We start from the raw sequence: 16,333 nt of genomic DNA on the forward strand, positions 1-16,333 counted from the left end.
CCTGTGGACGCTCTGTATTTTTTCTCATTATATTAGGATTACCATGAGTTTGAGTTTTTTTACGCTGCTTTTGAAAAATCCCCTCATACTTTGTGGTATAATTTTATTTATCGCTAGGGTAGTGAGACTTCCCTCGCAAAAGTACCTTTTTCCGGTAGCGTGGCCCATTTGGTCTCACCTCGTATTTCTTCAGTTAATACTCGGGAAATAGTTGCCAAATCACAATCTGTTGTCCTTCCATACCTGCTTTGGTGCCTTCCTTTTTGATAACTAAAGAAATCACGGACTACTGTGTCTAATTTTGACGTATGCAAAGTGTCTTTGTCTTGCTGGACTTAAATGTTTGGGATTCATAGCATGAAGCCTGTCCAGATTTCGGGGCCCTGGCGCGGCGCACGCGCTGGGGAAGGAGCGCGCGAGCTGGGTGGCGCGAAGGGGGCGCGGGGCGATGGACCACCTCAGCCGTGTGCGTGTGTTCTCTGCCGCAGGCTGCCCACGCGACCGTGCCTGGAGCAGTCTGCTTGCCAGGTGACAGAGCCGAGTCACGGTACGGTACGAGCCCTCCGGAAGCTGCAGCTCTCTCGACGGCTGTGACTTCTTTCTTTGAGTTCTTGGTTTTAAGAAATGCCTTTTAAAAAGGAACTTCTAATGTTTTGTTAAGTCGCACCAGCTACAGTTTGTGCTGGGCTAAGAACTGTAGTAATTAAGATTTCAGAGTGTTATATATTGAATATATCACCTTTGTTTCGTGCGGGTGGGGGGGTTGATTTGGTTTTGTCCAAGGCAAATCCACTCCGTCTTCTATTTCCTCAGTAGGAAATGATTCGGTAATTCTAGAAATTTATGGGCCGCAGCTTGAGAATTCACTGCCAACGTTTCGCTGCTTCTTCCTTCGTCCTACGTCCAGCCTTAAGGAAACCCCCGTATGTTGATGATATTTGGTCAGAGTTAGAAACAGACGTTTCTCTTTGTCCGTACCAGTCCGCCCCCCGCATACCTTTTCAAAGATCAGCAGTTCTGGGCTGACACGGAGGAGGCACCCGCAGCCTAGGGAGGCGAGGGCGCCCTTCCTGGAGCATGTTGCCTCAGGTCAGCCTTTGAGGTGCTCTTGCCTAATGCACTTGGAAACCTGGGGACAGCATGTCCCCCCCCCCCCCCATCACAAGGAAGTGTAGAGGAGGTCCTGGGAAGAGCCTGCCTTACGTGGCTTCCCCTCACCTGTCTTCTGGTTTATGGCTTCCTAGAGCCTTTTAGAGGGTTCTCGTCTCCAATCGGTACTCTTCAAGTCCCATTTTACAAAGGTCAGAGGACCAAATTCTTTTAGAATGTTTCTCAGGGTAATTGAAGATGCTCTAGAGAAGACCATAGAATGTTAAAAATCGTTTGTCTCTTTAAGTTCTCATAATTTATGTGTGCTCTTTAGATAATCACAAAGGCTGTACTTTATTTTCTTCAAAGATTTTATTCATTTATAAATATATTTCTAAAAACTTTGTATGTATTTATATACATTTATTTAAATGTTTATAAATTTACGGATACTATAAAAATGTTTATTTTGATAGAGAGAGAGCATGAGCAGGGGAGGAGCAGAGAGACAGGAAGAGAGAGAATTTCAAGCAGGCTCATAAACTGCGAGATCATGACCCAAGTCCAAACCAGGAGTCCTACACTTAACCGACTGAGCTACCCAGCCACCCCCGAATTATTCTTTCTCAGTCTCTCATTTATGAGTCCCAAAGTGCTATTAAGAGGCCACAACCAACTTACTCTTTTGTACAGAACGTTTAAAAGATCCAGCTAAAAATAAATTAGATAGATAGATAGATAAATAAATAAATAAAAGAGCCAGCTGAGTTCTCTGTGTAGTTTCTGTGTTTCTGTGTTTGGTGGAGAAGGACTAGAAGGAGGAAGAGATGTTCCTTGTGTTTCTTTAAAATATTATTTTTTGAGCCTTTTTATTTCTGTGTCCACTTCCTCTTGATAACAGTATCTATAATTGACGATGATTTGATTTTTTAAATGGCGTTCCCAGTTTATTATACTGTTGATGACATGTCACTCTTTGTAGCTGATTCAGTGCTTTTCCCAGCCTGTCCCACTGGCAGCTAAGCTAGTTCATGCTGTGCTGGGCTTTTAAAGATACTTTTTTTTTTAATGTTTATTTTTGATAGAACACTCACGGGAGGGGCAGAGAAAGAGGGAGACTGAGTCCGAAGCAGGCTCCAGGCTCTGAGCTGTCGGCAGGGAGCCAGATTCAGGGCTTGAAGGCATCATGACCTAGAGCCAAAGTCAGACACTTAACCCACTTGAGCCCCCCAGGCTCCCCTAAAGAGGTTTTAAAGACAGATGTTTCAGTCCTACAGGCGACACTAAATAGCTGGGTCCACCTCTCGCCACTTGCTTTACACCCTCGGTCGGCTATTCAGATGCGCAGCCACACCCACGCAGGCGTCGGGGCGCCGGTGTGCTTTGTTTCCTTGCAGAGACCTGGCTTTCTTTCCATAGTAACACTAGCTCCCTCGTTGTTCGAGGAATCTGTTGTTCAGAACTGGCCAGATAAGAGCTCCTTCTGCCCAGTAGCCTAGACACATTTAAAGAAAGAAACCTTGTGGAGGATGGGGTAACTTTGTTTTTCATTTGTATATTTCCTAAATGTATTTTTTATAAGAGGGCTTTATTCATTTTAGAGAGAGAGGGAACGAGTCGGGGAGGGGCAGAGGGGAACAGAGGACCCAAAACGACTCTACCCTGCGGGACTCGAGCTCATAAATCGTGAGGTCATGATTGGAGCTGAAGTCCGGTGCTTAACCAGCCAGCCACCCAGGCACCCCTTGGGTAACTTTAAATACAACGTTTTTGAGTCCTAAAATTATGTCAGACAAAATTAAGTCACGTGATATTTTCTCATCTCAGCCTCTAAAGTTGTCTATTGTCTATTGACTTTTCATTTTGTTTTCAAAGCATGTAATAAAACATTAAAAAAATAATAACTTATAATATCAATGTTAATTTTTCTCCTCTTTAGGAGTTTTTGGCCCATCAAAAATCTGACTCCATTTCCAAATCTTGTAGAACTCTGAAATGGAATACGAACCGTGTCCCTGTCCCTACTGCTACCCCTCAGCCAATTTTATTTCCTGTATCACAGTCTAAAGAATATGTGGATTATAATGAATACCTTTAGATTCTCTTGAAAAACAAACCCAAAAGTAGGAAGAAAAGAGCGAGGTAGATGGGAAGCCAGTGGTGGAATGTTTTAAATGATCTTCGGATGTCTTTTTTTGTGTGTTTTTGTAATGTCTTTTTGTCCTACAGTTCACGCATTTAGAGTGTACAGCGTAATGGTTTTGAGAATCTTAAGTTCTGCATGTTTGATGCAGGACTTCTCAGGTCCTGGAACGTCTGTGTTTATTTTAAAAAAGGACTTCCTACGGGAAATTTCAGATACATACCAAAGTAGAGCAGAGTAGAATGAAGCCGAGTGCCCGATATGCGCTTTGCCCTCTGACCAGCCCTCCGTCTCCACGCCCGGTCCTTCTCTGGGGCTGGTACGGGCAGTCCAGACATCACGTTACCGCTGCCGGGAGTGTTTCGGGCTATGTCAACATGAGATGATTGTTTAAAGATGATCATGATAATGCTCACATCAGGAGATTTTAGTAATTATTTGATATTAGTCAGTGTTCAAAGTTCTCATGTAAAAAACTAGTTTATATATAAAAACTAGTTCTTATTAATATGCAAGTTGGCAGAAAATTTGGGGTCATGTTAGATACAAGATATTTTAATATCTGCTTCAAAAAAATGTGTGCCTCTGAAGTAAAATCCCACAGATTCCAAGATCTATTTTACTTCCCCTTTTCCTGCACGGAAAAAGGTTCTCTGACCTCTTTATTGGCAGCGTGAGTCTGTGTGTCTCTGTGGCTTACCGGAGGAGGCTCTTCTCTCACTTTTCGTGAATGTCTGGTTGGTTTGAGACTTCCTGGTCTTTTTCTTACTCTTCTTGTTTACAGGATTGAGGGACCTGAACATTGTGTACTGAGGAAACAGAGCAGAGGGTTGAATGTGGCAGAAGTCCATCTTGCCTTCATGATGGTGCTCTGATGGGATAAGTAAGGCCTTCACTGGGGGCGGGGGCGGGGGCGGGGGCGGGGGGCTTGTTTACAGAACTGATCGCAAGAAGGAATGACTGTGGGGACTAAGGCAGTTTGTAACTTTGAGGAAGTGAATCGCTTTTGAGAGCACCATTGGACAAGGGAAAAAGAGACTTCTGTTGGCCAAATAACCCATTAACTGTATCTCCCTAAGAAGATATGGTTGGAATAATAACAGTTTCGGAATAACCGTAATCACTTAGAGTGTGGTGCAGGTCAGATCCCGTTACAGCAGATTCCAGTAGGATATCCACGGTACATACTTGTCTTTTTGACAAAGTATCAATATACAGTGAATCACATTACAGTGCCCTTTTTGCTCTTAACTTTCCTTGGAGAGAGCAAGCACAGGAATGAACATTTGGGGGCAGTTGGCCCCATTCAGCATCCTGATTAACTCAGTAGCCAGTTTCCCCGATGCTCAGATCCTGGATGCGTGTTTGCCCCACACCCGCCTGCTCCGGCTTGGAGGCTACGCCTTGAACCTCCCAGCACAGGCGCGGCCTTCTGTCCCAGCACCGGGAGAGTAGTGAGCGCCGATCGCTCGGTGCTTTGGGGGAAGACTGACAATCCACAGACGATGGAGTCCCTACTCATTAGGAACTTGTAGGCCACTGGCGAGAGAGGAGACACTAAAGCCAGAGTCTAAGGTAACAGTTCAGTAAGGGGGGGGGGTATTTTGGAGTTAGGGAAGGAGGAAAGCTTTAATGGTACCCAGTTACTCCTTCCTAGAGTCCGTCATACCATACGTCAAGCTGTTGGCAAACAGCTAAGAGGGTTTCCATAGTGTTTTCATTTTTGTAGCTTTCATGGTAACGGGATTTCACCTGCAGCATCTTTTCATCAGAAAACGCAGATGGCGCAAGTGAAAATACATAGCCCCTATTTGTGTTTTTCTGTACTTTGTACAAAATGCACTGACCTGGATGCTAAAGATGTTATTGCCACGTGTAAGTGCAAGGTCTTTGCAGATAGTCTCGTGAGCACGGGTGTTTACTTTTCCATGGAGTGAGCTTGTGCCCGCACGCGCAGTTGTGCAGAACACACGTTACGATGTCCGCGCACCATGTCCGTGTGTGACGGACCGGAGCCCTGCTTTAAACTGCCAGTCTTTGAATGGTGCTCTGGTAGCTGGTGTTGCTTAATGTGGCATTTTTTCCCCTGTCTACACCTTCCACCCTTGGTACAGGTTATTTTTGATAAAGCTGTGGAATGGAAAGGTATGTTTTTCATAGGATGTTCAAAAATCTTTAGCCTTAAAATTTTTTAAAAGCTCCCTTTAAGGGCTCCCTTCTGTGTCTGGCTTAGGCCGATTTTATAAAAGCATTTCTGGAGGTGACACTTGAGTATAAAATTTCAACACAATCCTTAAATTTCTGACTTGTTTTTCTCCATCCTCTCATTAAGGATACTGTGAAGACTTTTAAAGCACTCGGGGTGGGGAGTGCCTTTAAAAGATATGATCTGTGCCTTGAAGAAAGACTGTAGCCAGAGAGCTGTTTAAGGGGGTTAATGATCTAATTGTTCCTTACCTGCCTCCCTGGTTTCCAGTAATTTACAATTTCATTGAGGAAAGTGATACAAAAGTGATTCCTTTAGCCATGAAATAAAGCCAGGGACTTTATTAAATTTGCACGACCCTCTTTTTGGTGGAGGAAGAATTCAGATTGGGCCAGGGCCAGGCGGCGCAAGCAGGGCCCGTCTGTGAACGTACCAAGTTGGCAGGCTCGTCACCCACGTCAGTGCCACGTTTCCTGCCCACACAGGGCTCTCTTGTCCGTCCCGGCTCTGTGCTGACCACGACTTGCCGTGAGTGTGTGCGCACGCCCCGTTCTTGCAGGAAGGAAGCTTCCTCAGGATAGTGTTGCCTTGACGGAACCGCCTAGCTAAATTGGGGAGACCACTTGACCATTGGTCTTGGGAAGGCCTTATTGGAAGAGCGCCCCCTATTGACTTTCCTCGGACAATGAAATTGTGAAAAGGTACAAGGCTGTTGGGTGTCGACGGCACATTCCTTTTCCCGTAAAGAGATGAAGCGATTTCTCGGGTGTCGGTGCGAGTGTGGACAGCGGTGGGGCATCTTGGACTGCCGCTGGTGGCTTCAGTGGGTTGAGAAACACTCATTAAAGATCTGTGGTGTTTTGTAAACCCTGCCTGTTCTGGTGGTTGCAAAGTTAGAGTCTGTTTGGTGTTCCCCATCTTACCGGAAGTGTTTGCTTTTTCTCATTCGTAGAGGCCCTGTAATAAAGAGGGATCCGAACAAGCTCAGAAAGAAAATGAATTTCAAGTAAGTAATTAAGTCTGTTCTGCGTCCGTGTGAGCCCCTGTGAGCCCACGTCAGCACTCGGGTCTTGCGGGGCCACTTTCCCGCCCCTGACGCCCCGGTCTGTCTGTCCCGGGCTCTTGCGGCGTTGGGGTGAAGACCGAGAGTGCGGTGGGTGTTCTGAGTCCCTCCTGAGTGCAGGCAGGGGACGTGTGGCGTCCTGCGGCAATCCGAACAGTAGCCGGCTGCTGAGAGAGGGCGGCGTGGGGAGACGCTCGTGTGCGACGGGCCTGGGCGCTGCGCCCCTGACCCCGCTCTCCGGTCACACGCCACGTTGCGAGGCAGGCACCGCCTGGGCACAGGTACGAGTGCCTTTTCCCAGCGCGGCGCCCCGCTCCGAAATGCTCACATTCAGAGAGGAGCCTGAGGCGGAGAGCGCTCCGACGTGTCCCCTTGGCCCCTCTCTGAGCTCAGAAGTGGGCAGTCTGCAGAGTGAGCTCCTCATGCCCGGGAGTAAACGACCTCTGAGCGTACTGTCCCAACACACGCAAGTTGTGTATAAGTATACAACCCCCCGCACACACAACCCGGACAAAACCTGCGTCTACACACGCGTGTGTAAGTACACACTATACACTGATGACTACAATGGTCTCGAAACAAAAATTGCAAAGAGGTGAGGTCATAACGAAATGAAAGTACTGGTACTTTCCTCATGTCTCATTGGATTGTTCTGGGCGCACCCTTCCCTGGACGCCCTCGTCCAGCGGATCTGGACCTTGTGCTCTCTGGGTAACGCTGACAGAGACGCCCCTGGGCGGGAACTGATGGACAGTGAGTTTGCAGCCAGTCTGAGTCCTTTGTGTGTAGACCTCCGTGCGCCGGCGGTCACACGGCTGGGTCCCTGGGGCCTCCGTGATGGCAGGTCAGCCGTGCTTCTCCCGTTACGTCTGCCTCCCCGGCTCCGCAGCACTTGACAGCACCCTGCCCTGTCTGAACACGTTCTTCCCTCCTTGGCCCTTTCTAGGCCCGGCCCCCTAGTGTCTCAGGTGCCAGAACGCCCGTGACGTGCCTGAGGCCCTCCTGCCATGCTGCCCCCGGTCCCTGGGTCTCTCCCCAGCCCTGACCCCTGCCTGGGGTCACACGCCCCCTGCTGCTGGCTCTCAGGGCTCTCACCAGGCCGGACTCTCCCCATCCCACCCCCTCAGCGGAACCTCAGTTTCTCCTTTCTCTGAAGACGGAGGGCCGGGCATCATCTCTGATATACCCTTCTTTCCCTCGCCCCGTGTCCGAACCCCGAGTCTGTTGTTTTCCTCAGTGTTGGAAGTCTACCGAGGGTCTCTGTGCCTGTCTCCTCGGGAACCACCCACTTCGGGGTGCAGGCTCCCACTGTCCCCTCTCGGGAGCCCCGCTTCCCACTTCTGCTCGAATTGCTCCTCTGGTCAGGTCAGCCTCTTGCTTGACGTCCTTCAGTGCTCACTCCGCCCCAGGTCGGGTTGGGCTTGGTCCCAGCAGGTCCGTGTCGTCTGACCCTGCTGAGCCTTCTGTTCTCCCCTTCATCCTATGTCTGCGTTCGTGCTCCCGCCACGTTGTCCTAACCTGCGGTTTGCTTCATAGGCTCCGCTGGCCGGAGTGCTCCCCACTGCGCCCATTTCCCACCCCCCACTCTGCACGTAATAGGACCTCACTTGGCGTTGCTTCCCCGGGGAGCCCTCCAGCTCTCTGGATGAGGCGTGCGCCTCTGTTTCGTGCCTACACCCTGAGCACCGTGTGCCTCTCCTCTGCACCTGATCCGGCAGCGAGTGTGCAGTGTGAGGCGAGTCACGTCTGCCTCCTCTTGTGATTCTAGACTCAGGGCGGCACCTCGCCGCCGCTTGCGGTCTCGCCGCGGCTGCCATGCCTGGTGTACGGCGGGGCACAGTGCAGAATTGTTGAATGCTGGCTGCAGCTGGTGCCAGTGGGCAGCTCTGGAACCTTCTGCCCCTTGCCTGCTGGTGCACACACTCCTCGTCCCTTCCCCTCCTCAGTCCACGGAGCCCCAGTCTTTGAAGGCCACTGTGTTCACCTGTCTGCTTCCAAGCATGTGAAGTGTCCGTGTTTGCACCGCCCTTGCCACGGGCTGGGCCTTCCCTCGGGCTCCAGACTCGCGCTGCCCTCTCGCTCCTCCCGAGTTTGCCCTCGCAGCCGACCCAGAACACCACACACCGCTCTCTGCGTCACAGCGTCACTCGGCTTTGCCCTCGCAGCCTCCCTCCTGCTGCCCCAACCCCGCCCCCGTCTCAATCGGTTCACACACATGAAATGTCAGCAATTTTGTTGCTTTGTAAAAGGAAACACATTAGAAGATGCTAGAAAGTCTGGCACAGTTGTGAGCATATAAGGTTTAAGGATTGAGTGGGCAGGGGCGCCCAGGTGGCTCAGTCGGTGAAGCATCCGACTTCGGCTCAGGTCAGGAGCTCACAGTCCCTCGTGAGCCCTGGGTTCAAGCCCTGCGTGTCAAGCTGCACTGACAGCTCAGAGCCTGGAGCCTGCTTCAGATTCTGTGTGACCCTCTCTCTCTCTCTCTACCCCTCCCCCACTCATGCTCTGTCTCTGTCACTCTCTCAAAATAAAATAAAGGCATTAAAAATATAAAAAAGGATTGAGTGTGTGTTTGATTACTTCTTGTCCTAATGTGCCCCTCCCTGTGGGGACAGTCGCCGGGAGTGCCCAGGCCCTGTGCTGCTCGCTGAGGACCTTAGAGCCGGCCCACACCTCCCGGTGCCCCTGGCTCCGTTTCCTCTTCTCCCCCGGCTCCACGCGAGGGCCCCTCCCAGCTCCCTGCAGGGGCCGAAGCCACTCCCGCCTCCCAGGAGTCCTTGTCTGGAGGCAGCTGCTGTTTCACTGCTGGGCCTGTGCGTGTCGCCTGCTTCTCTCTAAGGGTCCCCTCGGGCTTGTTCCTGTTTCCCTGGGGCTTAACAGTGCCAGGCACATGGTGCACATCCATTAGGTATTTTTGGATGAAAGTATATGGATGTTTCTGGAGCCAAAGTAAATGGCTACAACTGGAGGGGAGGACCTTTTGTCCTAAGAAACTCGGACCAGTGGCGGGATGGTCAGCTGGCTGCGCCTGGGCCAGTGCTGGGGCGGTGAACCGGGCTGTGTGAGCCCATCCTGTTCTACGCTGTGCTCGCTTCCTTAAGCAGCAGGCAGGGAGGTGTTTGGAGACCTGGCAGTTACAGAACAGTCTGCACAAGGTGGTGCACTCGTTCTAAGATGACCTGCTACTTTTTTTTTTTTTTTTGTCTTTTTTGAGTAGGCTCCATGTCCCGCATGAGCCCAATGTGGGGCTTGAACTCATGACCCTCAGATCAAGCCTGAGCTGGGATCAAGAGTCGGACACTTAACCAACTGAGCCACTGTACATTCTACCATCATTCTTAACCTATCCAGTTTTCTTGCTGGCGGTTGTTTTCCTTCATTCCTTCTTCCAGATGTTTCCCTCCACGCCCCAGCTCCCCTTTCTCCCTGCCGGGAATAAACACTGAACTGCCATACTATGTGCGAGCAAAGAGATTTCGTGTTTACAGTGTTCGGAGCAATGCCGTAGGGAACTGCAAAGTCTCTTTCCATCTTCTCTCCGTCCCGGCAGTGGGTTGACCGGGGTCTAGAGGATTCTGGGCGGTGTGTGTTCAGCCTAAGTGCAGGGGCAGCACGGCCTGTGACGTCAGCCCCCGAGCCTTTGTGCCGAGTGGACACAACGCACAGAATGCTAAGGCCACTGAGTTAACGCAGAGGGTCTTCACTCCGTGCAAAGTTTGCAGCTTCAAACAGGGAGACCAGCTCAGGGTCAGGCACATGAATATTTTGTACGGCACCAACCCCACTGCCCTTAGTCTTAGCTACTCCACACAGAGGGAAACCAGAAAACAGATTTTAATTCCAACAAAATCTGGATACCTACATGGAAGAAATCCTGATGGAAGTCTGGCATTGTGTGACGGGAGGTGTGCAGCCGGCAGAGGGCTGCACAGAGCCCCCCGGGGCAGCCCGCCCGCGCCCGCACCCCCTGTCCTGCGGTGCCCGGCCTGCTTGCGCCTCGGCATTTCACTCCACGCCAGCGTCCACGTGAGAGTTTGAGAGACGCCTTGCAGACCTGGTGCGCGCTCTCCTGCGGGGGGTGACTCGTGCGGGACATGGGGCCAGCAGTGACCCCACCTCCTTCAAGGGGTCCAGAAATAACCTGTCTGATTAGAACCCTGCTCTCCACTCTGTTGACCTGACAGGGCAGGGCTGTCGCTGAATGTGTCTACTCAGGTTGCCGCAACCGCTTTGTGGGGGTGCAGACAGCACGCCTTTGTTTCTCGGCGCTGCGGGCCGGACGTCTGATCAGGGTGCTGGCACCCTGGGCTCTGGCGGAGCCCTCTTCCTGGCCTGCGGGTGCTGTCTTCCGTGTGTCCTCACGTGGCAGAGGGACAGAGCACAGAGGGAGGCACAGCGGGCGCTCTGGTGTCTCTTCACATAAGGACACCGGTGGCATGGGCGCCCTGCACTGGTGACCTCGTCTGTGCCTGTCCACTTCCCAGAGGCCGGTCCCCACACGCCATCACGCCGGGGGCCAGGGCTTCGCGTCTCAATTTGGGGAGGACACAGCAGTCGTAGATACAAAACTGCAAGTGAGTAAGTAAAGATTGTGTCTCACAGGGTGGGCAGACCACAGTTGTGGGCGTGACGCATGCAAGATGGGGGCTGAAGTAGAATTAGGGGGGTCACCAGCAAATCTGCTTGCTCCCCCTGATGTGGAAATGATCAAATTACTGCTTATTCCAGTGTGGTTCCGTGTGCTTTGGAAAAGTAGCTTCTCTGTTTTCTCGTCCGTGACGTCAGCACCCTGTCACTGCCTGCGTTGGTCCTGTCGCGTGCGTGCTGGTAACGCGAGCGTCCAGAGCGGCTTCGCCGTGCTCGGTGTTTGTGCGGGATCACATTCCCCACGGCACATTTCTTACCGGGGGGGGGGGGGTGAGAATCCTCTGAAAGTGTCCCCCCCACACGCCCCCTGCCCTGCACCTGCCAGCTCCTCCTCAGACCCAGCGGCTTAGAGGTTACTTTGCTATTTAATGGCAAAGGACTAAGTGAATTTGAACTGAGGCCGAAAGACGGTTTTCGTAGAGGCAGGATGATTGTAGATGCCCCTGAGCCACGAGGGCTGAAAACTGCCTAGAAGTGTCATAGGGATGTTGGCAAGAGACAGACGTCAAACACACAGCAAAGACTGGGGAGAAGACGAGAGGGCTGCGCGCCAGCGTGCCCTGTGGACGGACAGACAGCCCAGGTCTGTCAGGGGTCCTGAAAGCTGGGTTGGGTGGCGAAGGCCGGCTGCGCACGCGCAGCTGGAAAGCCCCCTCCAGCTCGGGTGGCCTCGTGGTGGAGCTCCTGGAGGTTATGTGATAGGTGTGCACTGTTTGGAATCAGTGGCTCAGTTAGACTCGAATTTTAAATCTTATTAACGTATCATGACACTTGCAAGCAAGGACCCTGCACGTTACAAGATGTTGACCTCTGTGTCTTTGCCTTTCAAGTGGGGGTGGCAGTCGTGACGCCTGGTCGTAGAGTCACTGGGGGTGATGGTGCTGCTCCCAGGGAGGCACTCGTGCTTGCACGTTGTCAGCCCTCGGGAACGTGTGCCATGTCACTGTCTGTTCCAGGGCGCCGAGGCCATGGTCCTGGAGAGCGTCATGTTCGCCATTCTCGCCGAGAGGTCGCTCGGGCCCAAGCTGTACGGCATCTTCCCCCAGGGCCGCCTGGAGCAGTTTATCCCGGTAAGACGCGCGCTCGCTGCGGGGCTGGCGCGGTCCTCGGGCACAGTTTACCCCAGTGAGACGCGCTCGCGGCGGGGCTGGCGCGGGCTGCGGGCAGAAGGCAGCTCCTTGGTCTCGGTGCTGCCGGAGCCTGGGTCGCAGGGCTCTGATGCAGCAGGCGTGTCCTAATGTTATTGAAGTGTGCCAGAAATACGGCAAGAACAAACTCCTTTCGAGCTTACGTTAGAACCTCTGTCTTTCTGCAAAGATGTTCACCCAGGTGACAAACCTCTAGGAAGCCTAAGGGTCCGCTGCCCCTAAAGCTGCCTGCCCTGACACTTTGCCCTTCACTTTGGTCCTGTTGATTTCTGGGGCTCCTTTAGAAGTCATTGCAGCTCCCCACGGCCCCGGCCACCCTGGGCCACACCTGGGTCTTCGCCCCGTGGGGCCACCACTGCTCTCTGCCTCGTCTCCCGTTTCACTCCCTCTGTCTGAGTCTCTGCAACTCCCACGTGCCCGTCAAGTTCCTCTGACGTTTCAGGGCCAGCTTCAGTCCCGTTTCCCAGAGTTGGGACTGTTTGCCCTTTCCTGCCGTCCCGAATCAGTTCTAATGCTGCTGTGACACCACCGGTGTGTCTTCCATGAACCCGCAGGCGGCCTCAGGCATCAACCCCGTGTTAGAGCGAGCCTGGGGGGCGGCCCCAGGCCTTTCGACCCGGCCGGATGGAGATGCTGAGCCTGGCTGGCCTGCCTCCCGCTCACAGCCAAGTTCACAGACGTGGTGGAGCGTTCCTCTTCTTCCCCTTGGGGCTCCTCGAGGAGCAGGGTCACGAATGGCTGCCTTTTCCTGCCCTGCCTCACGTGGCCACCTGTCCAGTTGGGCAGGGGGGTAAGCACAGGATACCTGGCTGAAGGGAGGCCCTGCTCGCCGGGACTCGGCCTGTGCGCAGCAAGAGGCTGGAGGAAGGGGTGCTAGTGGTCTCATTCCCATGGCCTCCTTGCAACCTGTCTCCCGCGGGGACCCTCTTCTAGTTTCTGCAGTGGCGCCGTATATGCGGCCGCCAGCCGGCAGACCTCGGTCACTAGCCCGGCACCTGGCTTGCCCCCTAGGATAATGAAGCATTAGAGAGAATTGACAAACGAAAGCACTTCCTGTGTTTGCGGTGGTGACAAGGATGCATCTTACGAAGATGACACTGAGTGACAAGACCCGATAGTAAAGACTACATATAGTACACACCATTTTACTAAAACCCCGAAGCATACTGGAGGTTGTTTAAAGTGCACACGTGCGGTGAAAGTCCTCCTTGTCCGGAGGGTAAGGGCCAGGGGCCACAGCTCAGAATAGGGGGGCCGTCCTGTCCCGGACCAGGATCCGTGGGTTGGACTGTCCATGGGATGGACACTGTTTTAGTTCTGAAGTTCTAGTCTCTTTATATATAATGTTTACCATACAGCAAAGATTTTTTAAAATTCTGTTAAAATACTAGGTCGAGCCACATGAAACTACCAATAACCAACTGTTTTTGACCCAGAAATGTGACGGCACGTGGCTTGGCCTGATGGCGCGTGTTAGCGCCCAGTTTACTCTGGACCACCATGTACGTCCTGCCCCTTCCGCTCCCCACAGCCAGGTCCCAGAGGACACAGGAGGGTGGTGACCTCTGAGAACGCCGGTCCCCTGCTGCTCTTCCCCGGTGCCGGGAAGGGCGCTTAGAATGCTGGAAAGGGCTCGTTTTTGAGCACGGTTAGCCTTACACTTTCCGTGGTACCCAATGGATCGCTGGCATTCTGTAGCAGCGGAGGGAGCGCCGGGCGCGCTGCTGCAAGGAGCCGAGTCCCCTGCCCTTACCTCGGCCCGGCCGCTCAGTACACGTGGGGAGGGTGGGGGGAGGTCGGGCCTGCTGCTTCCAGAGGGCCCTGAGCTCTGAGCTCCCGTAGGCCGGGCCCTGCCACTGGTTGAGACCTCCCCGGCCGGGTGCTGGCTCGGCCCCCGGCCCTCGTTCAGGGCAGCCCCTCCAGGGACTCGATGCGCCTCTCGCTTTGTGGAAACCAGGAAGCGAGACGCAGAGGCCTGAGCAGCGCGCCTGTGGCCACGTGCCTTTGAAACGAGGATTAAAGCCGGGGTTCCAGCTGGGTTTTCTCTAACTTGGAGACCCCCCTGTTCACCCCTGTGCCGAGGCCGCGCTGCGTCTTCGGAGGGATGCCTCGGGGCTTCTGCAGGGGAGCAGTGTGTGCGGGAGAGAGCGAGGGTCTGGCGGGTTGTGCCTTCCTCGTGAGGAGCCGGGACGGGCAGCAGGGCGGGCGGGGGATCGGGCCCCAGCAGTGGAAGTGGGCACCTCCGTTCCTTCGCTCAGCTCTGCGCCCAGAGAGCCTGCCCCGTGCCAGGCAGGGGCCTCGGACGCCACCGTGGGTGAGGGGCCGTGGCTCACCCCGAGCTCCTGGCAGTGCGTTCAGTTAGGACCACCTCCTGCCTGCGATGCATCCGGTGGGGCGTCTGAGCGGCCAGTGGAGTTAGACATGGCCTCGCGTAACAAACCGCTGGCAGCCCGAGCTTTTCCCGGGGAAGCGGGCGTGCCCTGGGGCAGGCAGAGGGCATAGAGTGCCGAGTCCGCTTAGATGCTTCCGTGTGGGAAGGACCTTCTCACGATGAGAAGCCTTCAAGAAGATACTGGCCCGTGGAGGGGGCCCCTCCTCTTGCTGAGAAGTGCCCTGGCGGTTGCTGGGTCACCATCTGCAGGGCCCGGTGCCCATTCCTACAGAACCCTGTGCCCTGGAGGAGACCTAGATGCCCTACAAACCCGACTCCTAGTTCTTAGGCCCGTGTGATCGCACACCTCCAGGTTCGTCGAAGAAATACTGTTTTCTAACTCCCTTTTTTATTTCAGAGCCGGCGATTAGACACTGAAGAATTAAGTTTGCCAGATATTTCTGCAGAAATAGCTGAGAAAATGGCCACATTTCATGGTATGAAAATGCCATTCAATAAGGAACCAAAATGGCTTTTTGGAACAATGGAAAAGTAAGTGGTCCAACCGCTTGGCTCTGACTCGGTTTTGTGTTAGCGGCTCCCAGAGCTGGCAGCGTGAGTAGCCGTCCGCCGTGGTGATCGGAGGCCTTCCTCTGGTCCTCCGGCCAGGGGGGCGGGCATGCCCCGAGCTTTCTAGCGAGCCCGGGGCTCCGCACTGGCCTTCCGTGGCTACGAGTCAGAGGAGCCCCACGAGGAGGCCACGGCGGACTGAGCAGTGGTTTCCGTTCTCCCCTCTCCCACAAGGTATCTGAATCAAGTGCTGAGGGTCAAGTTTGCCGGGGAGCCCCGAGTGAAACAGCTGCACAGACTCCTCCGCTACAACCTGCCTTCGGAGCTGGAGAGCCTGAGGTGAGGCTGGAACGGAGGTTAGGGGGCAGCAGGCCGGGGGTGTCCGCGGGGGGGGGAACCGTTCCCCCAAAGCTCCGGGGGGAAATGGAGCAGGAATTTTGGCGCCGGCCAAGCTCTGAGTAGGGCTACCGTGTGGTCTTTGGGGTGCAGTGGCGCAGGCCCCCGGTGCTGACACTCACGTACGCACGTGGGGCCGAGCAAGTGGTGACTGGGGTGTTCTTCAAGGCGCTTGTGCTCTGTTCGGAGAGACGGACACCAGCAGACACAGCCTGCAGGGTCAGGTCACGGGGAGAGGTGGGACGGAGACCGGAGGCAGACTGATGAGGACCGGGCGGTGGCCGGGGCCCGCAGCCACATGACGAGGGTCCTGGGGGGGGCCCGCCCGGGAAGAGCTGGGCGCTCACCAGGGTCTCCGGGTCGAGCTGCCGCAGAGCTGTTGTCGCGTGGCGCTGGAGCTCCCAGAGGTCACAAGAAGAGCACCGCACAGAGGCCGGGCGGCGGTGCGGGAGCCGGCAGTGACCTGCGTCTGTCCTGCAGTATGAGTGACAACAAAACCTCTCTTCCAGGTCACTGCTGGAAGCCACCCCTTCTCCGGTTGTGTTTTGTCATAACGACTGTCAGGAAGGTAAGGATCGCTGCCGGTTGTGTGGAGCTGGCTTTGTGTGTCTGCTTCGAAGGCCGCCTGTGCGTGTCCGGGGTGTGAGGAGTGCCAGGGCCGCGGAGAGGGGCGTGGCGGGGGGGGGGATAAAGGCGGGGC

General features: G+C 54.1%; 1 protein-coding gene across 1 annotated transcript in view; it reads left to right on the forward strand.

Annotated features, from left to right (window-relative positions):
• The window catches only part of CHKA (choline kinase alpha), a 68,564-nt gene that overhangs the window by 39,662 nt on the left and 12,569 nt on the right, over positions 1 to 16,333 (forward strand). The window contains exons 9-13 of the mRNA XM_029957368.1: positions 6,391 to 6,444; positions 12,105 to 12,218; positions 15,086 to 15,219; positions 15,472 to 15,576; positions 16,143 to 16,201. Of these exons, the coding sequence (XP_029813228.1) occupies positions 6,391 to 6,444; positions 12,105 to 12,218; positions 15,086 to 15,219; positions 15,472 to 15,576; positions 16,143 to 16,201 (466 nt within the window). The remainder of the gene's footprint in view (positions 1 to 6,390; positions 6,445 to 12,104; positions 12,219 to 15,085; positions 15,220 to 15,471; positions 15,577 to 16,142; positions 16,202 to 16,333) is intronic.

The sequence above is a fragment of the Suricata suricatta genome, chromosome 11, assembly GCF_006229205.1.
Source record: "Suricata suricatta isolate VVHF042 chromosome 11, meerkat_22Aug2017_6uvM2_HiC, whole genome shotgun sequence".
In the NCBI taxonomy this organism is placed as follows: domain Eukaryota; kingdom Metazoa; phylum Chordata; class Mammalia; order Carnivora; family Herpestidae; genus Suricata; species Suricata suricatta.